Here is an 18,718-nt window from a genome sequence, read left to right on the forward strand (position 1 = left end):
TGAGCTGGTTTATTTCCCAGCAGCAGTCTCATTACATGGTTATGACAATGGGAAGATGCCAGCAGTTCACATCCCAGGCAGCAGACCAAGAACTTAATGTTACAACTTACTTTATAAGTTTTTTGACCAATCACACAAAGCAAAAGCATATTGGCAGTGGTTCTATGCAATCACTATAAACACACATACCATTGGTTAAAACAATGCTTGCTTATTTCAAATACAGTACCTGCTTGTGAGCCTTAAGACACAATGCACAGAGCTCCATTATTAAGCTTAGAACTTCCTAATATCTCTCTAGACATACTTTTCTGCAGCTTAAGGAGTTATTCTAGCCAAGCTTTAATATACAGACCTTGTCCTTACTTTTCTACTTACATAATTTTTCTGCTGACCTATCTCATGGCTACTGCTTAGCTCCAATCACAGCTCTGCTGTCTCTGAGCCCTGCCTTTTGCAGCTTTCCCCAAACCCTCTGATTTTATGGATTCCCACAATCAGCCATGGAGCTGAGCTGTTAAAAATAGGTTAGAAACTGTTGTAAAATAGTTGATAGATCGTTAAGCATGTACTGTTTGGTTATTATATTGTAAAAGGGGTTAAAAGGGTAGTCATAAGAAATACGGTACTCAAGAGTATGATAACACACCTAAGTGAAGTGCACCACCCCCCAAGAAAAACGAGCCAGCCTGGACAGAACATTAATGGGCCAATCAAGCGCCTTCAACCTTCATGCAAGTGAAGGATCCAAAAAGAAACTCATTCAAAAAACAGGATAAAAAGGGGCATCTGACCAACTGAATTTGTGCCGCTCCATCGGGACATCGCTGCTCAAGAAGCCCCTGCAGCATCCTCGGCAGGAACGCTCCTGCTCGGCCCGCGGGTCCCCTTGCTTTAGGCCTTTCTTTTTCTTATAATAAATGCTGAAATCACTTTATCATAGGGAGCTTGCTCTCGTCTTTATCAGAGCCCTCAGCAAACTCCTGTGGCCGGAATTTCCAGGGACAGGAAGGCAGAGCTCGCTGCGGCCCCTGAGCATCCCCGGGCGGAGCTCCCGAGCCCGCGGCAGCCCCACGGGCTGTGCAGACCTTGCCGGTGCTTTCGGCAGCGCACAGAAAAGCGCCCCAACATCGGCTACAAGCCGCCAGGATTTCCCAGCTCATCCGCACACCATTCCCTCGCTAGAGGGAGTCTCAAGACAAGCATTGCCGAGCCCTCTCCGGAGCTGATTGAGCAGCAGAGTGGTGGCACAGTAAAATAGGATGTTGGAAAGGGAATGATCCCTCAAAAGCCAAACACCAGCTGCCGTGTTTCAAAAGGGCTTTTGTTTTTCCCTTCTACAGAAGGCACTGCTTGCATTATGCTGTTTCCTTCTGAAAGAGACCCTGAAAGTGCAAATGAGCCCTAAGCTAATGATGTCCGAGTAGACACCTCTGCTCCAGGCTTTATCTCCGAGTGCAGTACACCACAGCTGGGGAACAACACGAGTGTCACCATGACATTTCTGTGAAAATCCTTTGCTAGGACTTTTTCTCCTGAGAAGCTGGGTAGCCTCAGGAAAGAAATGTAAACAATAACCATCTGCTGCTGCGGAATGCAAGGGTGTATCTTTGATTGGTCCATGTGAGGTGTTTCTACTTAATAACCAAAGATCCAGCTGGCTCGACTCTCTGAGAGTCACGAGCTTTTGTTATTCATTCCTTTCCAGCCTTCTGATGAATCCTTTCTCTCTATTCTTTTAGTATAGTTTCAATATAGCATTTTTAATATCACATATATCATAATATAATCAATCAGCCTTCTGTGAAATGGAGTCAAGAGTCTCATCTCTTCCCCATGTTGGGGTTGCTTGCAAATTCTCCACGCATGAGGATTAGTTGGTATTTAAAACCCCAAGACACTGACCATGAAAAGATACTGTTGACAGCTTTAAACCACAGTCCTAGAGTAGGGTCTTACCTATTAGTGAAACAAAAAAGGCAACACCTGTACTTTTTCTGGAGGAAACAAGATTATGCAGGCACCAGCTCATGCTGACTCCTGAGGCTGCTCAAGAAACAGCTTCTTTGGAGGCAGATGCAAGTTGTTAGTTTTTTCCCCTCAGGAGTTCTAAAGGTAAAATTTGCATATATTGAAGCCAGCTTAGGGATGCTGCTTCACTTGGTCTCTGAAGCTCCCAGGGAAGTGTGATCACCAACAAACAGCCAAGAAAACTCATAAAAATCATCCTGGTAAATATGAGAACTCGGATCAAAGAATAAGGAGTTACCATCCAGGCACACCTTACATTTTTGAGCAGTTTCCCTTTATCCCTAGTTTAATTTCTGTGTTCAGTGTCACAGTGCTCACTGTGTGTAAAGCCACAGCTCGATTTCAACTACAATAGCTTCATAATTCTTAGCCTAAAAACCCTCTTTCTATGCATTTTACTTTTTAACAAGAGGAAAGTTAAGTGCTGTAGATATTTGTGTTCACTGAGTATGATAAAATATGAAGGAACTTATGAATAGCATGTGTGATTTCTTAGTCTAACTATCTGTATTTTAACTTTCTACTTGGTTTCAGATGAGAAAAACAACCAGCCAGTTATCCATCCTGATGAGTATTTAGTTCAATCCACAGGTAATGATAGTACCCCCATAATAGTCTTTATTAATTTATCCATTAATTATTTACAGGTCCCAAGCTGCACTTCAGTTGGCTCAGTCTTTGGATTAACAGCTGCTTGTCTTCCTCTTGGGCTAAGCTTTCCTGTACATTAAGCACTACCAACCACATCAGTGGCTGCCAGAATCTAAATTTCCATTCTGACTGTATTACAATTTCTTCACTGAAAACTGTTCCTGCAGATGATTTTGTTCTGAGGCTAATGGGAAGGATGAACAACTGCAGCCAGCACTGGAATACTCCTTTACCATTACTGGGATTTCACCCCAGCTCCCAAAAGCAACACTCACACGCCTTTGCTCCCGTTTGCTTCAAAGCAAAAAGTTTTCCTTTGGTCCCCTGGCAGCTGCAGTTGGGCTGGAGATTGCTAAACCATCTGTGCCTGACGTGGCACTGCAGACCTGGCCCCTGCCAGCTCCTGCACGTTTCATCACAGCTCAGCTCTCAGTCTAGACTGGTCCGAAATGTTTCACATGTCTCTTGGGCTCCTCAGGACAAAGCCAGGGTGGCACCAAGTGTGCACAGAGCATTTTTTTTTAAATTTAAAAACAAAACAAAGCCCCTCAAAAACATATTGCAACGTAGTAGTTATGAAACATGGCAAAAGTTGTGCTGGGACTAGAGGCAGTGCATTCACATTCTGCCAGAACTGACTGGCTGAAGAGATGCAGTTTGACCCAAAAAACAGCAAATGCACATCCTCCTGCTCCTGCCTGATGCACAGCTGGCATCAATAGAACTTCAAAGTGATAACTCCCAACTGCTGGATGATATGGTTTCTGTATTATTAAACTGTGACAAACTTATGCATTCAAACAGAGAACAAACTTTGGAGGCTGCCTGGCTGTAGCTGACTCTCAGTCACATATCTGGCAACACTGGTGGACTAAAGGCTATTTAAATAATTGCAGCTTTTCAACTGAGACATTGTGATTGCACATTTTAAAGCAATAAAGCAATAAAATACCTTAATGCACTATCACAGTCCAGTATCTAAACCTTTGTAAAGTGAAGAACCCACTCACATTTATGAGCTGGGGAAAAAAACAAACAAACTCCAGCTTATTTCAGGCAGGCATTTGCAGTGTGTAAATGCAGCTCACTTCCCACATGGCTCCCCAAGGCTGCCCAGAAGCTGACAGAGCAGGCTGTCCCACTCTTGGAGTAAGTGTGCATCCACAGACAAGGGTCTTTCCTTTTTTTTCCTTACAGCTCCTCAAATGTTGCATTGGTCAAAGGAAGCACAGAAAAGAAGCATTTGGAAGGAGCTGCTCTGAATCACTAGCTTGTGGGCTTTCATCCCAAACCATTACTACTGCAGCTTTTTATCTGAAGTATCCACAAGAAAGGAAGGTACACGTTTTGCTGTGACACGCAAAGCAGTGGTGTGGGAGAAGACAAAGCAATTCTGCTCAAGAACCAGGGGGAACTGAAAGCTTTTCAGTTTCAGGCACACACAGAGGACAATGAGACTCGTGTGCATTGTTGGTCACAGCCAAACCAGGAAAAGCAAAACACACCTTGGGTATTTCTCTAGAGGAACTGAACATCTGCACTGGGTGCAGTCATGAAACCCATCCTTCCCCAGCCCTCTTCTTTTTGCCTGTGCTCTGGGCTTCCAGCACGGGTTTCTCTGCAGGCTGTGGTGCTCAGTGGCTGGGAGAGCAGGACACCCTCAATCAGCACCTTGCTGTGCTCTCTTCTCTTGACAAAACTTTCTATAAATCTGGTGATTTGATTTTTTAGCCCCACCAGAGCTGGATGCAGGGCAATGCTTAATGGACATGCCAGCTGCTGTGAAGGCTCCTCAACTTGCACAGCCCATTCCCTCTTTCCTGAAGGAATTGAACTCTTCAGGCAAAAAGATGATGAGGAGCTGTCAGAAGGATCCTCTGCAGATCCTGAAGTTAAAGACAAAGAACTTTTACTTGCTGCTGGAGACAAAACTGCATCGCAAAGACAACCAAATTCCATTTTCACACCCCCACATACAGCTCATTGCTGATGCTGCACACTCAAAGGGTACTGCAAGGAAATCCTCTCTGTTTGGAAGGCGATTCTCTTATCCTGTGTCCTTTGGGCAGGGTGTTTGTGCTTTTCTCTTTGGTCCCTTGAAAGCATCTGGAGAGGACACAGTGCCTTCAGACTGGCTGCAGGTGTGCCCTGGAGGGAGCTCAGGGCAGCTGCGTCCTGCATGGCCAGCTGTACAAGCACTGACACACCAGAAACAGAGTTGGGACAGGGCTGCACCTAAGGAGCAACTCAAGTACTGCTCCTGATAAGACTCCACAGGGTTTGTCACAAACCATCTTAATAAAGTATTTAGGAAAAAAACCAAATGGAATCCCATACAGACCTGATTGTCCCACTGTGAGACATCTACAGAGCACTGCACTTGCAAGCCAGTGCACAAAAAAAGAGAAAAATGTAGATGTAGATCTAACTCTGACCTGAGAATTAGCTTAAAAAACAGAGCTAGCCTGAGAATTTCCAAGTGTCCATGGCATCTGTATTCCTGTCTACCCTACTGAAAATCAGAGAGAACCTTATCCACTGAGCAATGATCTACTTATCTTTGAAGGTTTCAAGAAATAGCTCTTGGAGTTTGGTAAGTGCTTTCCTGAGGAAGCATATTTTAATAGGATGACACTGACCCTTTATTTTCTCTTAGAGAAAATAAATAGATTATCTGTCCTGTAGCAGGGAAGACACTTGTACTTTGTAATTCCTAAGTTTTTAAATTGTGCTGGCATAGCTGTTTCAGGGACAGGAGAAGGACTGGCAAGGAGGAGCTGGGAACTTCATAAGCTGGGGAAAATAAGTAATTACATGGTACATTTGTTACAGAAGCCTTGTAGTTGGAGGAGTACTAAATATAAATAAATTTATTTTCATAGCTAGAGGACTAAAGGTTAGTTGTGTTTAAGCTGTCAAAAACCTATTATTTTTCATATTTCTTCCTGAAACTGAATTCCTCTTGCTTCCCTATAAATAACCAAATATATAAATACCAAGAGATAAATAATCAAGTTTCTTTGATCCCCTTCCACATCTTTATCTGCTTATCTAGCAGTAGGAAATACTCTGTAGTCTCTCTGTGTGCAGAGAATAAGTGGTTTCTGATCTGAAGAGATTAAAATTCAGCAGTTATTGTAGAAGGATATAATCAATGTCAGACAAGAGCTACTGGGCCACTCAGGCAATTGCTTCTACCTTTATCCTGCGCTTCAGATGACACTACAGCTTTCATATTTGTCAAAAAATAAAGTTGTTTTCAAAGTAATATACAAAGCCTGGAGAAACCTATTAAAAAAAAAAAAAAAAAAGAAAAAAAAGAGACATTTCTAAGGTTCTCAGGCACCTAAAATAAATCTCTGTTGTTCTCTCACTGCAAGGGCAGCACTGAGCACTGTTTGATGCAATTTGTAAGGGCCAGTAATTTTGTTTCAGTTGTACAGAGTCATTTGGACCAGAAGGGTGTAACTCATGAGTCACTGTGCAAGCACAGTTCAGCCCATGAGGCCCTGGCTGCAGCTTTATATCAAATTATTCCATGCAGTGCTCCACAAGATGTGCTCACCTGGCATAGTATTTTTGCTATTGAGAGTCTCTACAAAAGCTCCAACAAACTGGTATCAAACAAAGGCCGAGTTTTACTCAGGCTTTTGCTTTGCTTGAATTGTTTTATTTTAAGTGACTGAAGAATGGTATATTCCCCACTATGAAATGCTGAAAGCGGTTGGGGAAAAAATAAAAGCCACAAATTGAGGTTCTGTTATCTTTAATCCAGCCATTCCACCACCAATTTGCTTTCCATGAGATCACATCTGACAGGAGCAATTTCTCTTTCCTTCTCCCCTCTCAACCGCAAGATGTAATGTCATATTTAGCCTGCTGTAAAATCCTAGAGGCTAGGAAGCAGTGTAGATTTTGCATTTCATACTCGAGGACCATTAACAGCAAACCTTTGCTTGGGTTCTTTCACCAAACGAAAGCTTTACTGCTTAACTAGTTTGTCCTCAAACTATAACCCTTCTCCTTTTTCTGTAGCAAAGGAACAGAAAGGTTTAGTTGGTGGATGATGGGGATTGGGCTGAAAACAGCCTGCTCTAGTCAAGTGTTTAATTGCTATTATGATGATAGGAGTCATACCTTGGTCTTACTCCTGCTGCCAGGAAAAAAAACTTGAAAAACACCCTTTTAAGAAGGAGCAACATTACTCCCTTTTAATGTCCCAGTGTGACACACTTTGTACACACGTATAAGAGCAGTGTCTCACTGAGCCCAGGTACAGAGCGCCCAAACCCCAGCACAAATGGTGTTGTGTTGCTCTGGTGCAACTCCTTCCTCTGCAATAAATCACTCAGGCTCAGTGTCCCAGGAGTCTTTTACTGCAGCAGCTTTTAAAGGAAGACTTCTCCCTTGCTTTAGCGAAGCCTTCTGCTGTCTCTGTGAGATGAGACATTTCTACGCAAACTACAGTCAACAGGACTGTGTGTCATACGCTTTCCACATCAAACATGTTTAGGACAAGCCTATCAACTCACTCTTGCAGGCAAACTGTATTATTTTACAATTATTTGTTACCTCTTAGAAGTTAGTTTAAATTTGGGTTCTAGTTTTGCAAACACTCAAGCTTCTTTTTACTGTGGCTGGATAAAGGAATAAGAGACCCCACAAAGTGATTAAAGGTATTGGAGTCTTACCTAAAGGACATCATGTCTTTAAACAAGTATTTCTGTAACAGAAAAATTGTGGAAATTGTCAAAATTTTTCATCACCCTGCAGCAATGAACGAGCTGTAGCTACAAAGTAAACTCCAAAAACAAACTCACAAAACTGCACCTCTAACTCACTAAGGATCAAGAGAAACCTTTCAACAACTGCTGCTCAGTATTTTTTCATTTATTTAAACTGTTTCAGGAAAATTAATGAAATGTGAGCACCAGCACACCATTTTAGCCTGGCACTCTCTGAACCACACCCAGACTTATTTGAGGCAGTGAGATGACATCTGTTGAATTTAGCACACTTTGGAGCAGCTTCCCTGAGAGCCAATGTGAAAAGCAGCAAGCACTGGATACTGAATAATGAGAGCAATACTCCTAAAAACGTTTGTGGACTGCTGTAACCTGGGAAATACTTTAAAATGTGAGATTGAGGATTTCTCTATGGATATACTAACTCCCTTTACAACAGGTCAGTGTAAGAACATTGCTATTGCAATTCACTGAATTCCTGCCTGCTTTGCGGCAGGGCTGCTAATGAACTGCAGCTATGAAACAGCAAATCAAGGGCGCATAAAGTCTTTACAGTTTTAGGACAAAACTGTAAAGGCCATTCTGGTAATATCACCCCTGAGCACGATCCTCACCTCAGCAGGCAAACATCTGGAATATATATGATAAGTGAGAGGATTCAGCAGCTGCTCGGCCCTATCTTGGCTACAGAATTCCAGGTTTGGGATCAGCAACATGAATGTGGAATGGGAAGAAAGAGGCAGAATCTGTATTATCCATCATCACCACAAGCTGTCTCCAGGTTAATTTAACAGGTTTTAAACCAAGCTGTTTTCTTTTTTTTTTTCCCGCACATGAAAGTCAGCTGAAGGGAGGGGATCTCTGGCAGTCCAGAGAGGTGCAGAGATAAGAGAAGGGTTTTGAGCACACAAGTTTCACACCTGGCCTGCTCAAGGCCGAGTCCAAACCATGTGAACAAGATAGCAGAGAGTCTTATATTTAGAGTTGTCTCTTCAAGTAATTATTTAACATTACAGGACACCAGTGGAACGTAGAAATTACAGTTTTAATAGTAAAACACAAACCACTCAGCCATATTGTGACACATTTATGGAGTGGCTTTGCTGCCAAAACATTTATTCACTTCCCTCTGATAAAAAGAAAATAAACAGTCCTGGTCCATCCAGCCAAGAAGCATTCCCACTTTGGACATAAAAGTGCACTGCTGCACATCCAAAGGCCACTGTGACAAACACTTCAGTTCTGGTGTGTGGAAGGAAGAGAAAATGGGTGAGTTTAGTTATCTGGCTTAAGGAACTATTCCCACTTGAGAACAAAGGTAGAAAATAAGGACTGGATAGGGATAGGTCTGGTTTAATCTTCTATATAACTTGGCAAAAAGAAAAGAGAGGGAAGAATGTAGGCTCGGATGCGAGTTTCAACTGAAGATGAGACTTTTGAGGAAACACAACTTTTAGAATTTGACTTAGCTCCACTTAGAAGAGAAAACAGATGCTTCAGTGAACACAGAGCTCCACAGAGTAGAAACACTTGTGATACCATTGAAATACCTTGAGTGGTAGTATTGTAATTCAAGAGTTCTGACCATGTGTCAAAGGGCTGTGGCACGCTGGGGAACTTTTAATTCTATTTTCCTCCTTAAACAAGAGCACAATAGAAGTGACATGCTTTTCAGGCTACATACAATAATGAGCAAAGAAGGCAGGAAAAAGAGAAAATTAAATTAGTAATAACTTTGGTGTAATTTAAAAAAGGAAACATGAAAGAACAACCTTTCAAGCCAAATAATCAAATATCACTGTCAAAAGCATCCATTTAGTAAAGCAGGTGGCTTCTAAATGTAGAATATCCAGGTAACACTTGATAGAAAAAAATCTGTGAGAAAGTAACAGCTACTTCCTGCAAATTCACTTCTAAAGACAGATGCTGACTTTGGAAAAATATTTGTTTACTGCTTATTATTTAGAAGAGAATTTGCCATAATTTTACACAAAGAAGCTGCTCTCTGGGCACTCTGCTCCACCAAAGTCCAGACAACTTGTAGGAGCATAACTCTGATCTTCCTGCTCATCTCACTGCTTCTTTTCTCCACCTATCCCACGAAAGAAACATCACCTTGCTAACTTTTATTCCTCAGGTTGTAAAGCCAAGGTGGAGCTAACAACTTTATTGAGCCCATTACTACGAGCACACACTCACCAAGACACAGTGAGAACTTATGATCAAAGAAGAGTTCAGGTTGGAAAAGACCCTCAAGAGCAGCAAGTCCAATTGTCAGCCCAGCACTGGCAACTCCAACACCAAACCAGGTCAGTCAGCAACACAACAACACAGCTTTAATATACTCCCAAAGGCAGCCTGTTCAAATGCCTGAGCACCCTTTCAGGGAAGAAATTTTCCCTAATATCCAACCTAAACCACCCCTGGCATAACTTGAGCCTGTTTGCTCTTGTCCTGTCCCTTGCTACTTGGGAAAAGACCAACACCATGACCCCACCACAACCACCTTTCATACACATGGCAAGACCATGACACAAACATCCAGCAAAGTCAAATGCCTTAGCAAAAAAGGTCACAAAATATGCACGAAGGCCATATTCTCTCAAGCTTGAGAAAAGGAAATAAAGCAAGATTTTTACTCACAAGGCAGAAGAACAAGTTCCCAGGAGATGCTAGAGCTGAGAAGCAACATCACTGCTGCAGCAAAGGCCCCGTCAGAGGCTATTTGAGTCAGCTGCCCACCCCATTAACTTAATAGTGCTCGGCCCTAAGAGGGAAATCCTGGTGCTAATGAACTCCCTGGCAATCTTTTTTGGATTTGAAGGTCCAGGACTTAAAAAATGGGAGCTGAAATTCATTGAAGTTAAGGGTTCCTGTTTCTGGCAGTGATGCTCACTGTCAATTTCCCTGCTTCAACTCCCCTCAGGAATAACATTATGGTGATTATAACAACAGTAATTGTATTTACATCCTGTGCCTCCCCTCTCTTGGGCAGAGAGCAAAGGCAAAACGTATAAGCAAGTACTGGCCACTTGAATGAACAGCTAGAGGAGGAAAAGGGTGGCAACCCCACTCCCAGAGAGGGAAGGGAAGAGGGGACAAGTTTCTGTGTGGGGCCACTGCCACGAGGCACCCCTAGACCCCCCAGTTTTGATGGGATTGCCATTTAATGCTGCTCAGCCCTGCAGGGAGGGGCTGGTTAGGAAACCTCACAGGGTGGTGTCATCTGCATTTCAACTCCTGCATAAGGCAGGCACAAAGGTCAACAGGGGCAAGCGGCAGACAGGGGCTGCAGGTTCTGATTTTTGAGAATTCTGTTCAAACAGAAGAGAATTTCACAGAGTCATTGCCCTGTGATAAGTCATTAAAGTCATGCTATAAATTAAAACAGGAGCATAAGCCAGAAGAACATGCAGCACATTCTGCAGGCACCCCACAGAGCTCAGAGCAGGACAGAGCAGCATCTGCAGCCTCTCAAGAATGTCTTCTGCTCTTTTAATAGTTCTCCTTAGTGGGGTGTGGAGGTTTGTATCACGTATCTTTCTCCCCTTGCTGAATCAAAAATAGTGCACTGAGTCACTGGCTGCAGGCAGTCCCTGGCCACGCTGAGCACGTGTCCCCCAGCTCCCCCAGGCCTCCTTGTCCCCTCCAGCAGCACTCCTGCTCCAGGAAGGGCTGCAGCGAGGAGAAAATCCCTCTCTCTGCCACAGCACGTGCTTCCAGCAGCTTGGCAGATGATGTCTGTGGATCCAAAAATACACTGAAATGGGTGGGAAGTTTTCCTGCTGCCTTCCAGGATGCTCAGATCAGGGCTGTTGGGTTGGAGATGTCCACCTTGGGATGGGGCAGCTGGCCCTGAATGAATGAAGTTCCACATGGAACGTGCCCCGCAAAGAGCACTTATCCTGCCTGTTTTCAATGGGAATGCCAGGATGACATTGAGCACAGGGAGAGGGAAAAGGCGTAACCAGGGAGCCTTAAATGCAGTGATTTTGAACCTTAATCTCTTCTCCTTAACCCTCTTCTGAAGAGCTAAAACACTTCCCCTTCCACTCAGGCCTGCAAAATGAACAACAGGGAGCATAAAACATAGTGGTTTACCAAGATCCTGGTCCTAAGAAGAGGCATTTCCATGCTTTGTACAAGTGATCACTGTGAAAATTGCAAGCTGGGCAACTCCACAGAAGTTTTTGGGTTTCTAGTATCTATTTTAAGTTTGTATTTTACTCCCCAAAACATGCTTGTGCTTCGTCCCAAATCAAAACAATCAGTGCTAGCGCACCTACAATAATTACCTTCAGGGGTGACTGAGGTACAAAGAGTGGAAAAGGAAAGAAAACACAGAGAAACAAATTCAGTTTCCCAAGAGCCGTTAATTACTCATTAGTTTGATATCTTTAACTATTAATACATAGCTAACCACAAGGATCAGACCCCCACAAGTCCTCCTAGCACTGCTTCCAGCAGGGCTCTGCTGTGGCTCCTACCTTGCTCAACAAGCAGCAATATTTACCCACTGGGTTGAGCAATGCTGGTCATGCCCAGTCCCAGTCTCACTTTTCAGGGCAGCCTGAATTTTGACATTGACCCTGCTGCTAATCTGTGCTAGCATGGAGACCTTGGCCTTGTTAAAGACTCTCATTCCAGCCTCCCATATCTGCTTTTTAGGGCTCTAATGTCTCATCTCAGCAGCGTCACACCTTTGCTGGTGCTTCAAAATAAAATTGTTTATTACTGCTTGCCATTGTCTTCACACTGTGTAACTTTTGGATATTAACTGTATTTATTTTGTATCTCTGACTCTCTTTTCCCTTAGAATGGCATCTCTTCAGTTCACTTCTAGCTCGTATCTATTTTACAGTGACATGTCCCACTGAAGCACAGTGCTGTAACACTGTACTTATCATGTGCCTTGAGGGACAAAGAGAAAAAGTTGGACCCCGTCATAACCTAATTTTTATACACATGTTTGGATTTCATTAGGAAAAGCAATGTGAACTGAGATGCCCAGTGGCTCACCAGCAGTCACTACAAGTATTAACCAGCTCTGGGATCCTTCCCTCCATCCAAGCAGCTCCACAGACTCCAATTTGAAAGCAGTGAACAGTGTGACCCTGCGAGCACAAACTGACAAGGGCCTCCTGAAGCATCCAAAAGGCAGCTCCGTGCACTCATTTGGTCCTGCCACAGCCAAAGCTAGGCTCCCTGCTTGTATCCATGTCCACACCTCAGCCAGGGCCAGCCCTGAGCAGGGCATGCAGCCTCCAGCTTCCCTCCCAGCCCTCTCTGTGCCGAGGACACGTGGGAGCCACAGCTCTCCCGGCTGCTCAGCAGGATCCAAACTGTGACACCACCTCCCAAAAGAGACGTAGGCTGAGAAAGAAAGTTCAGAAGCCCACTCACTTCTGAGTTCAACCATGGAAAACACAGTGTTTGCTCACTGCTAAGAACGAGGACTTTTCTGTGTAAAGATGATGGCACTGACGCCTTCTTCAGAGCCTTCCCACGGAGAATGGGGGTGGGCAGCAGAAGGAGAGCTCCAAGCACAATTTCAGATACCTGTGCTCCCAAATACTTCATAAATGACAAATTGAAAGGATTCCCAAAAAGACGTAATATCCTTAGTGCAAAATAAATACACTCATCCTTCCTTGCTCTGCCCCCAAAATGCTTCTGAATATTTGAAATGGTGAAAGAGCAGAAGGATTTCGTATCACAACCCCGAGATTCAAAATCACCAGCACTTTGATTCAAATAATTCACTATGGTGATTTTAACAGCACAAATCCCGCCTTCCTCATATTATTGTGATCCGTTTTTGTTTGCAAGACTTCAGAAAAATGAAGCAGATTTTTGAAAAAGAAATGACATAACAGATGCTCCTGACAGCAGCCCAGTGAACAGAAGCTGTTTCTTCCCATCCTTCTCCTCCCATCTCACAGGGAACAAAGAGAATTTTCCACCTCTCAGCTTCACAGATTTCCCCGGGGCAAAAAGAAGCTTGCATCAGTTCCTGAAAATAGTTGCATGGTATTGCTGCTGAAACTGCTTCACATTTAGGTCAAATCTTGAGAAGATTTGCAGCCAGAGCTGAAGTGGTTTTATGAGAGAACCTTGAGGTGCATCTTACACATTGAAGTAAGGCACTAAGGAGACTTAGACTAAGACAGGCCAAAGATTTCAAGTTACTGGAATGCCAACTAATATTTTGTGTACGACTCTTGTGAGAGCAGAGCAGTGATTTTGTGGCAAGTGAAAAAGAACAATGAACTTTCAAAGGAACAAAGGTGCCTGGGAAATGCAGGGAGCTCTACTGTAAGTGCCCTCTGACAGGCAATGGGAGACAGGGGCAGTAAAAAAGGAAAATAATGTGACAAATCAACTCGGTCTTACAGAAGAAATTTAATCATGTAAGGCATTTAATCATGTCCTATTAAAAAGAAACAGGGGGAGGGGTATGATTATAATATAAAATGTGCCCCTCCAAATATAAAATGTGCCCCCCCTTCTTTTTGCTGACTACTTGCTAATGCTAATTTTACTGTCAGTTTGTTGTGAAATTCATTTCACATTTTCAGAGCTGTTCACAGAACAATATAGGTGTATTGGGGATTTGGAAACTGAGCAGGCATTTATTCCTGTAACTGGCAGTCTGGTAATGCTTCATAAAAGCAAAATACATAAACACTAAAAACATAACAAATGTTTTCTCATTTTAACCCAATACTTGATTTCACCAAACGTTGATTGTTCTGTTATAGATGCCTGAAAATATTCCACAGTCACCGTGGAAGTTTTCTTACCCTTTTGATTGAGTTCGTCACACGGTTACACTGCCAGGGCATCAGAAATTTGCCATATTATTGCCAACACAAACAAGTTTAGGTGTCTTTTGTGAACTACAGAACACACATGTCTTGATACTGGATCCTCCTTGAATAATTATGTTTAAAGTAACTTAGTGCCTCTCTGCACAGCCTGTATAACCAGGTGTGGGATCAGTTCTACGATGCTCCTTTAGGTTTTATTTGGACAGGTTATGTTTTTTTACCTGGGTGGCAGTTTGCCCTGTAGCTAATGCTGGTGCCTTGTCCTAATAACCCTGTGTAGAAATAAACTTGCTGCTGTTACCAGGAGCTCCAGAGAGTGGATTTGCAGGAGTGGGCAGAGGGGAATTGCTCCTGTTGTCACCGTGGGACTGAGAGAGTGAACATGGCTCCTTCATGTTTGCTGGCAAATGACAGCTCTTGGACCCAGCTAAGAAGCAAGGCAGGCACCAGCTGCACAGGGAAGCCAGGATGAGATTGGAATGGGAATTGCTTCCTCAGCAGCAGTAATGTTTTTGACACAGCATCCCAGAAGTGAACAAGCTGTCTCATGCAGCCTTCCTTCCCCTAAGCACAAAAACCTTTGTTTCTTTTATGAAAGGGAAAGGAGTAAAAGGTTTTCCCTGCTGCATGCAGATATATTTCCAGCATTCAGCACTGTCCTTTCATTCAAAATATGTAATTCTATTTTTATTCCCTGATTATCTAGCAGAATTCACCGTGACCCAAGGGAGAGGTTGATTCTTGTACTGAATATCCTATTGCCCTGTGGCTTGGAGAGAGGGAACGTTGCTTCTCTTCATTCTGAAATTAAAATGCAGAATTTTCCTATTTCTAACTGATTTCAACTGTATATTACCTGCTACTCCTTTTAAAGGCAAAGCATTGCTTACTCTCAGAAATGTACAGTACAAAAAGGTATTCCTGAATGTTTTATTGTGGAAGTGTAAAGGCTTTTAAAATAAACAAAAGTAAGTATTCAAATACATTTCATACTGCATGTGGTAGGAGTGGCTCCATACAACACAATATGGATGATGCAAATCCAGCAGTTAATTTCTTTGAGACACACAGTATAATATAGAGACACTTCCAGATCTGCTCTTGTGTCATTGCCTGACCCTTTTTTTACCATGTAAATCCAGCCTACTTTATTAATTATTAATATTTTATTTTGCTATATTGATTGTTCAAGTTAGGAAAAAAACCAGTTAAAAACTACTGACTTGCAAACACTGCAAGACCCTATAAAACCTGCAATCTCTGAGGATAAATATACATTTATTTTTTGAGAAAATGTCTCATTACCTGCAGTAGAATCAAGGCAGAATGATCGTGCGATTAAATAGTCTGAATTGAAATTTAAAGCTGCAGACCATGATTTTTCCTACTCCCAGTTCTGCTCGAAATCTCTCACACCCTTAAAAAAATATAATTAGCTTTAGATTTCCCCGCAATAAATAACACCAGAACATACCTTGTGCTACCAACCTGAATTTTAAAAAAAAGTAAGAGGCCACCTCAGTGTTTTGAGTTCATGAGATCTTTCAGACACAAAGCCCTAACAGAGTTTCCCAGTCAGAAGGCATCAGGAAGGCTCTTCGCTTATGGTAAACTTGGGCTTTAGCTTGACAGACCTTTTCCTAATTGTGCCTTTCGGGGACAGTGGCATGGTGTCCATAATGCTCTTGTCCTCCTCCAGCTGCCTGGCAGTGCACGAGGGGGTGGGCACTTTCACCGTGTTGCCAAATTTGGAGTAGTCCACCGAGTATCGCCCGTCTTCCTCCGCCACGATGGGCACAAACCTTTGGCCCCAGAGGATTTCGTCCGCCAGGTAGGAGGTTCTGGCCTGGGTGGTGATGCCGGTGGTCTCCACCACCCCTTCCAAGATGACGATGATCTCCAGGTCCTCGTGGTGGTGCAGGTTCATGGGGGAGATGTCGTAGAGGGGGCTGTTCTTGTCTATCACGTGGTAGATGATGAGCGGGGAGACGAGGAAGATGCTGTTGCCCCCCACGGGGTTCTCCATCTGGATGTCGATCTGGTTGAGGGGCACCACCTCGCCCTCCAGGCTGGCCGTCTTCTTCACCACCTGCATGCGGATGGTGGCACTGATGATCATGCTCTTGCGGAGGTCGCCCACGCGCAGCATGAAGCAGAGCCGGCCCTCGCGCAGGGCGATGACCGCGTGCTTGCTGAAGATGAGGGTCTCGGCCCGCCGGTGGGCCTGCGACGTCTTCATGAAGATGCAGCCCAGCATGATGGCGTTGATCACCAGCCCCACGATGTTCTGCACGATCAGCACCAGGATGGCGGCCGGGCACTCCTCCGTCACCATGCGCCCCCCGAAGCCGATGGTCACCTGCACCTCGATGGAGAAGAGGAAGGCGGAGGTGAAGGAGTGGATGCTGGTCACGCAGGGCACGAAGCCGGCCGCGGACCCCGCCGTCCCCTCCGCGGGCTCCCGCTGCAGCCGGGTGCTGTGGTCCAGGTCCCCGTGCGCGAAGGCGATGAGCCACCAGACCATGCCGAAGAGCAGCCAGCTGCACAGGAAGGACATGGTGAAGATGAGCAGCGTGTGCGGCCACTTGAGGTCCACCAGGGTGGTGAAGACATCCTGCAGGAAGCGCCCCTGCTCGCGGATGTTCTTATGGGCCACATTGCAGGCGCCGTTCTTGCCCACGAAGCGCGCCCGCCTCTCCCGCGCGCGGTACCGGGCGTGATCCGGCACATCCTCGGCCAGCCGGGTCAGCACGTACTCCTCGGGGATGATCCCCTTCCTCGACAGCATGGCTCCGCCGCCGCCGCCGCGCACCGCCCCGGGCCGCCGGGGGGCCGCGCTGCGCCGCGGGGCTGGCTGTGCGCGGCACCGGGTGCGCTGCGCCCGCGGAACAGGGAGCGCCGCGGGCACGGGGGAGCGGCCGCGCCCGGCGCCGAGCGGGGAGCGGGAGCGGGGAGCGGGAGCGGGAGCGGGGAGCGGGGAGCGGGAGCGGGAGCGGGGAGCGGGAGCGGGGAGCGGGGAGCGGGAGCGGGGAGCGGGGAGCGGGAGCGGGAGCGGGAGCGGGGAGCGGGGAGCGGGAGCGGGGAGCGGCGCTGCCGCAGCCGGCCCGGGAGCGCTCCCCGCCGGAGCTGGGGGCGTTTCTTTACCTTTTCACCCTCCTTCCCGTTTTTTTTTTTTTTTAATTTCCCTCCCGAGGAAGGGTTTCGGGCCGCGGTTTGTATGTAAACATTTGATACAGGACGGATTTGCTGCCTTCCATTAGCCGGGGCTCATTTGCGGGATGCCGTGGCTTCATGTCGGGTGATTATTCCGTGAGATGGGGGCGGTGAAAAGGTACTGGCCAATTTTAAAAAGGGAATTTGTAATAGCAGTAATGATGGCATTGATAACAACAACAAAACAACAACAATAACATAACAGTAAAATTAATATAATATAATATAATATAATATAATATAATATAATATAATATAATATAATATAATATAATGTAATGTAATATAATATAATGTAATATAGTATATTATATATAATAGAATGCAATATAATAGAAAGCTATATAATAGAATTTAATAATATAATATAATAATTATATAACAATATTAACTATACTATATTGTCATTTATTATATATATTTACATATAACATATAATATTATATATTATATATTATATATTATATATTATATATTATATATTATTTTATATACAACAATAATTATTATATTATATATTGTTATATAACAATATTAACTATAATAATAGTAAATTAAAAATATATTTATATACTAAAATTCACCTGCATGTCATCTGGTAAGTAGGAAGAAAGCATCCGTGTGATAAACTGCCAGGCAGTGGTTGGAAATTTGCTTGAATAAGCTGAATCCAAAGGGGCTCAACCACTGAAAATTTTGCCAGAGTTATTTAGAACAAACAAGGATTTTTATTTTTTTTAATGCAGAGAGGAGACTGTGAAATGGTGTGAGCTGTGGCTTCTCAGGAAAATGTCTACAGTACAAACATCAGCAAACGTTGCAAAAAAACCCATGGCAACAAAGGGTTAACTCCCATTGACATGAACTTCCAGACAGATATCAAAATCCTCGGAAATGGCAACAAAGGGAGGCAGGAAGCTGGAACCTGTCTGGGACACTGGGATGTCTCTGTGGGTATAAATACATACATGGGCATGCCTATGAAGATGTGCCCTCCTGACAAGATGCATTATGTAAAAACACTCTGATGTGGCTTTGCTGCTGTATAAACAGCAATATTCTCCTTGATGTGTTTATTTCCTCTGGTTTCAATATTTTCTTTCTATTTCAGTTTAGACACCAACATTGTGGAGTTTCTACAGCATCCCAGGATATTCTGGGTAAATTTTTTCTTTAGTACCAGTGGATTTGTGATTATTTATTTTCTAGTTGCACGACACGTGTCCATGGACTTTCCCTTTAGTTTTG

At 44.1% G+C, this 18,718-nt stretch overlaps 1 protein-coding gene across 2 annotated transcripts; it reads right to left on the reverse strand.

Moving 5' to 3' along the window:
• Positions 1-15,173: 15,173 nt before the first annotated feature.
• Positions 15,174-17,633, reverse strand: KCNJ11 (potassium inwardly rectifying channel subfamily J member 11). Of its 2 annotated transcripts, XM_038137771.1 has the most exons (2): positions 17,402-17,633; positions 15,174-16,797 (listed from the first exon to the last, which is right to left on the reverse strand). In XM_038137771.1, exon 2 carries the CDS (start codon positions 16,779-16,781, stop codon positions 15,843-15,845), a length of 939 nt encoding a protein of 312 aa, XP_037993699.1. In that variant the 5' UTR covers positions 16,782-16,797; positions 17,402-17,633; the 3' UTR covers positions 15,174-15,842. The 2 variants fall into 2 exon arrangements, with proteins under 2 accessions (XP_037993699.1, XP_037993698.1); XM_038137770.1 differs by lacking the exon at positions 17,402-17,633 and having other exon boundaries at positions 15,174-17,194.
• Between the last annotated feature and the right edge of the window lie 1,085 nt (positions 17,634-18,718).

This window comes from Motacilla alba, chromosome 5 (assembly GCF_015832195.1).
Source record: "Motacilla alba alba isolate MOTALB_02 chromosome 5, Motacilla_alba_V1.0_pri, whole genome shotgun sequence".
Classification (NCBI taxonomy): domain Eukaryota; kingdom Metazoa; phylum Chordata; class Aves; order Passeriformes; family Motacillidae; genus Motacilla; species Motacilla alba.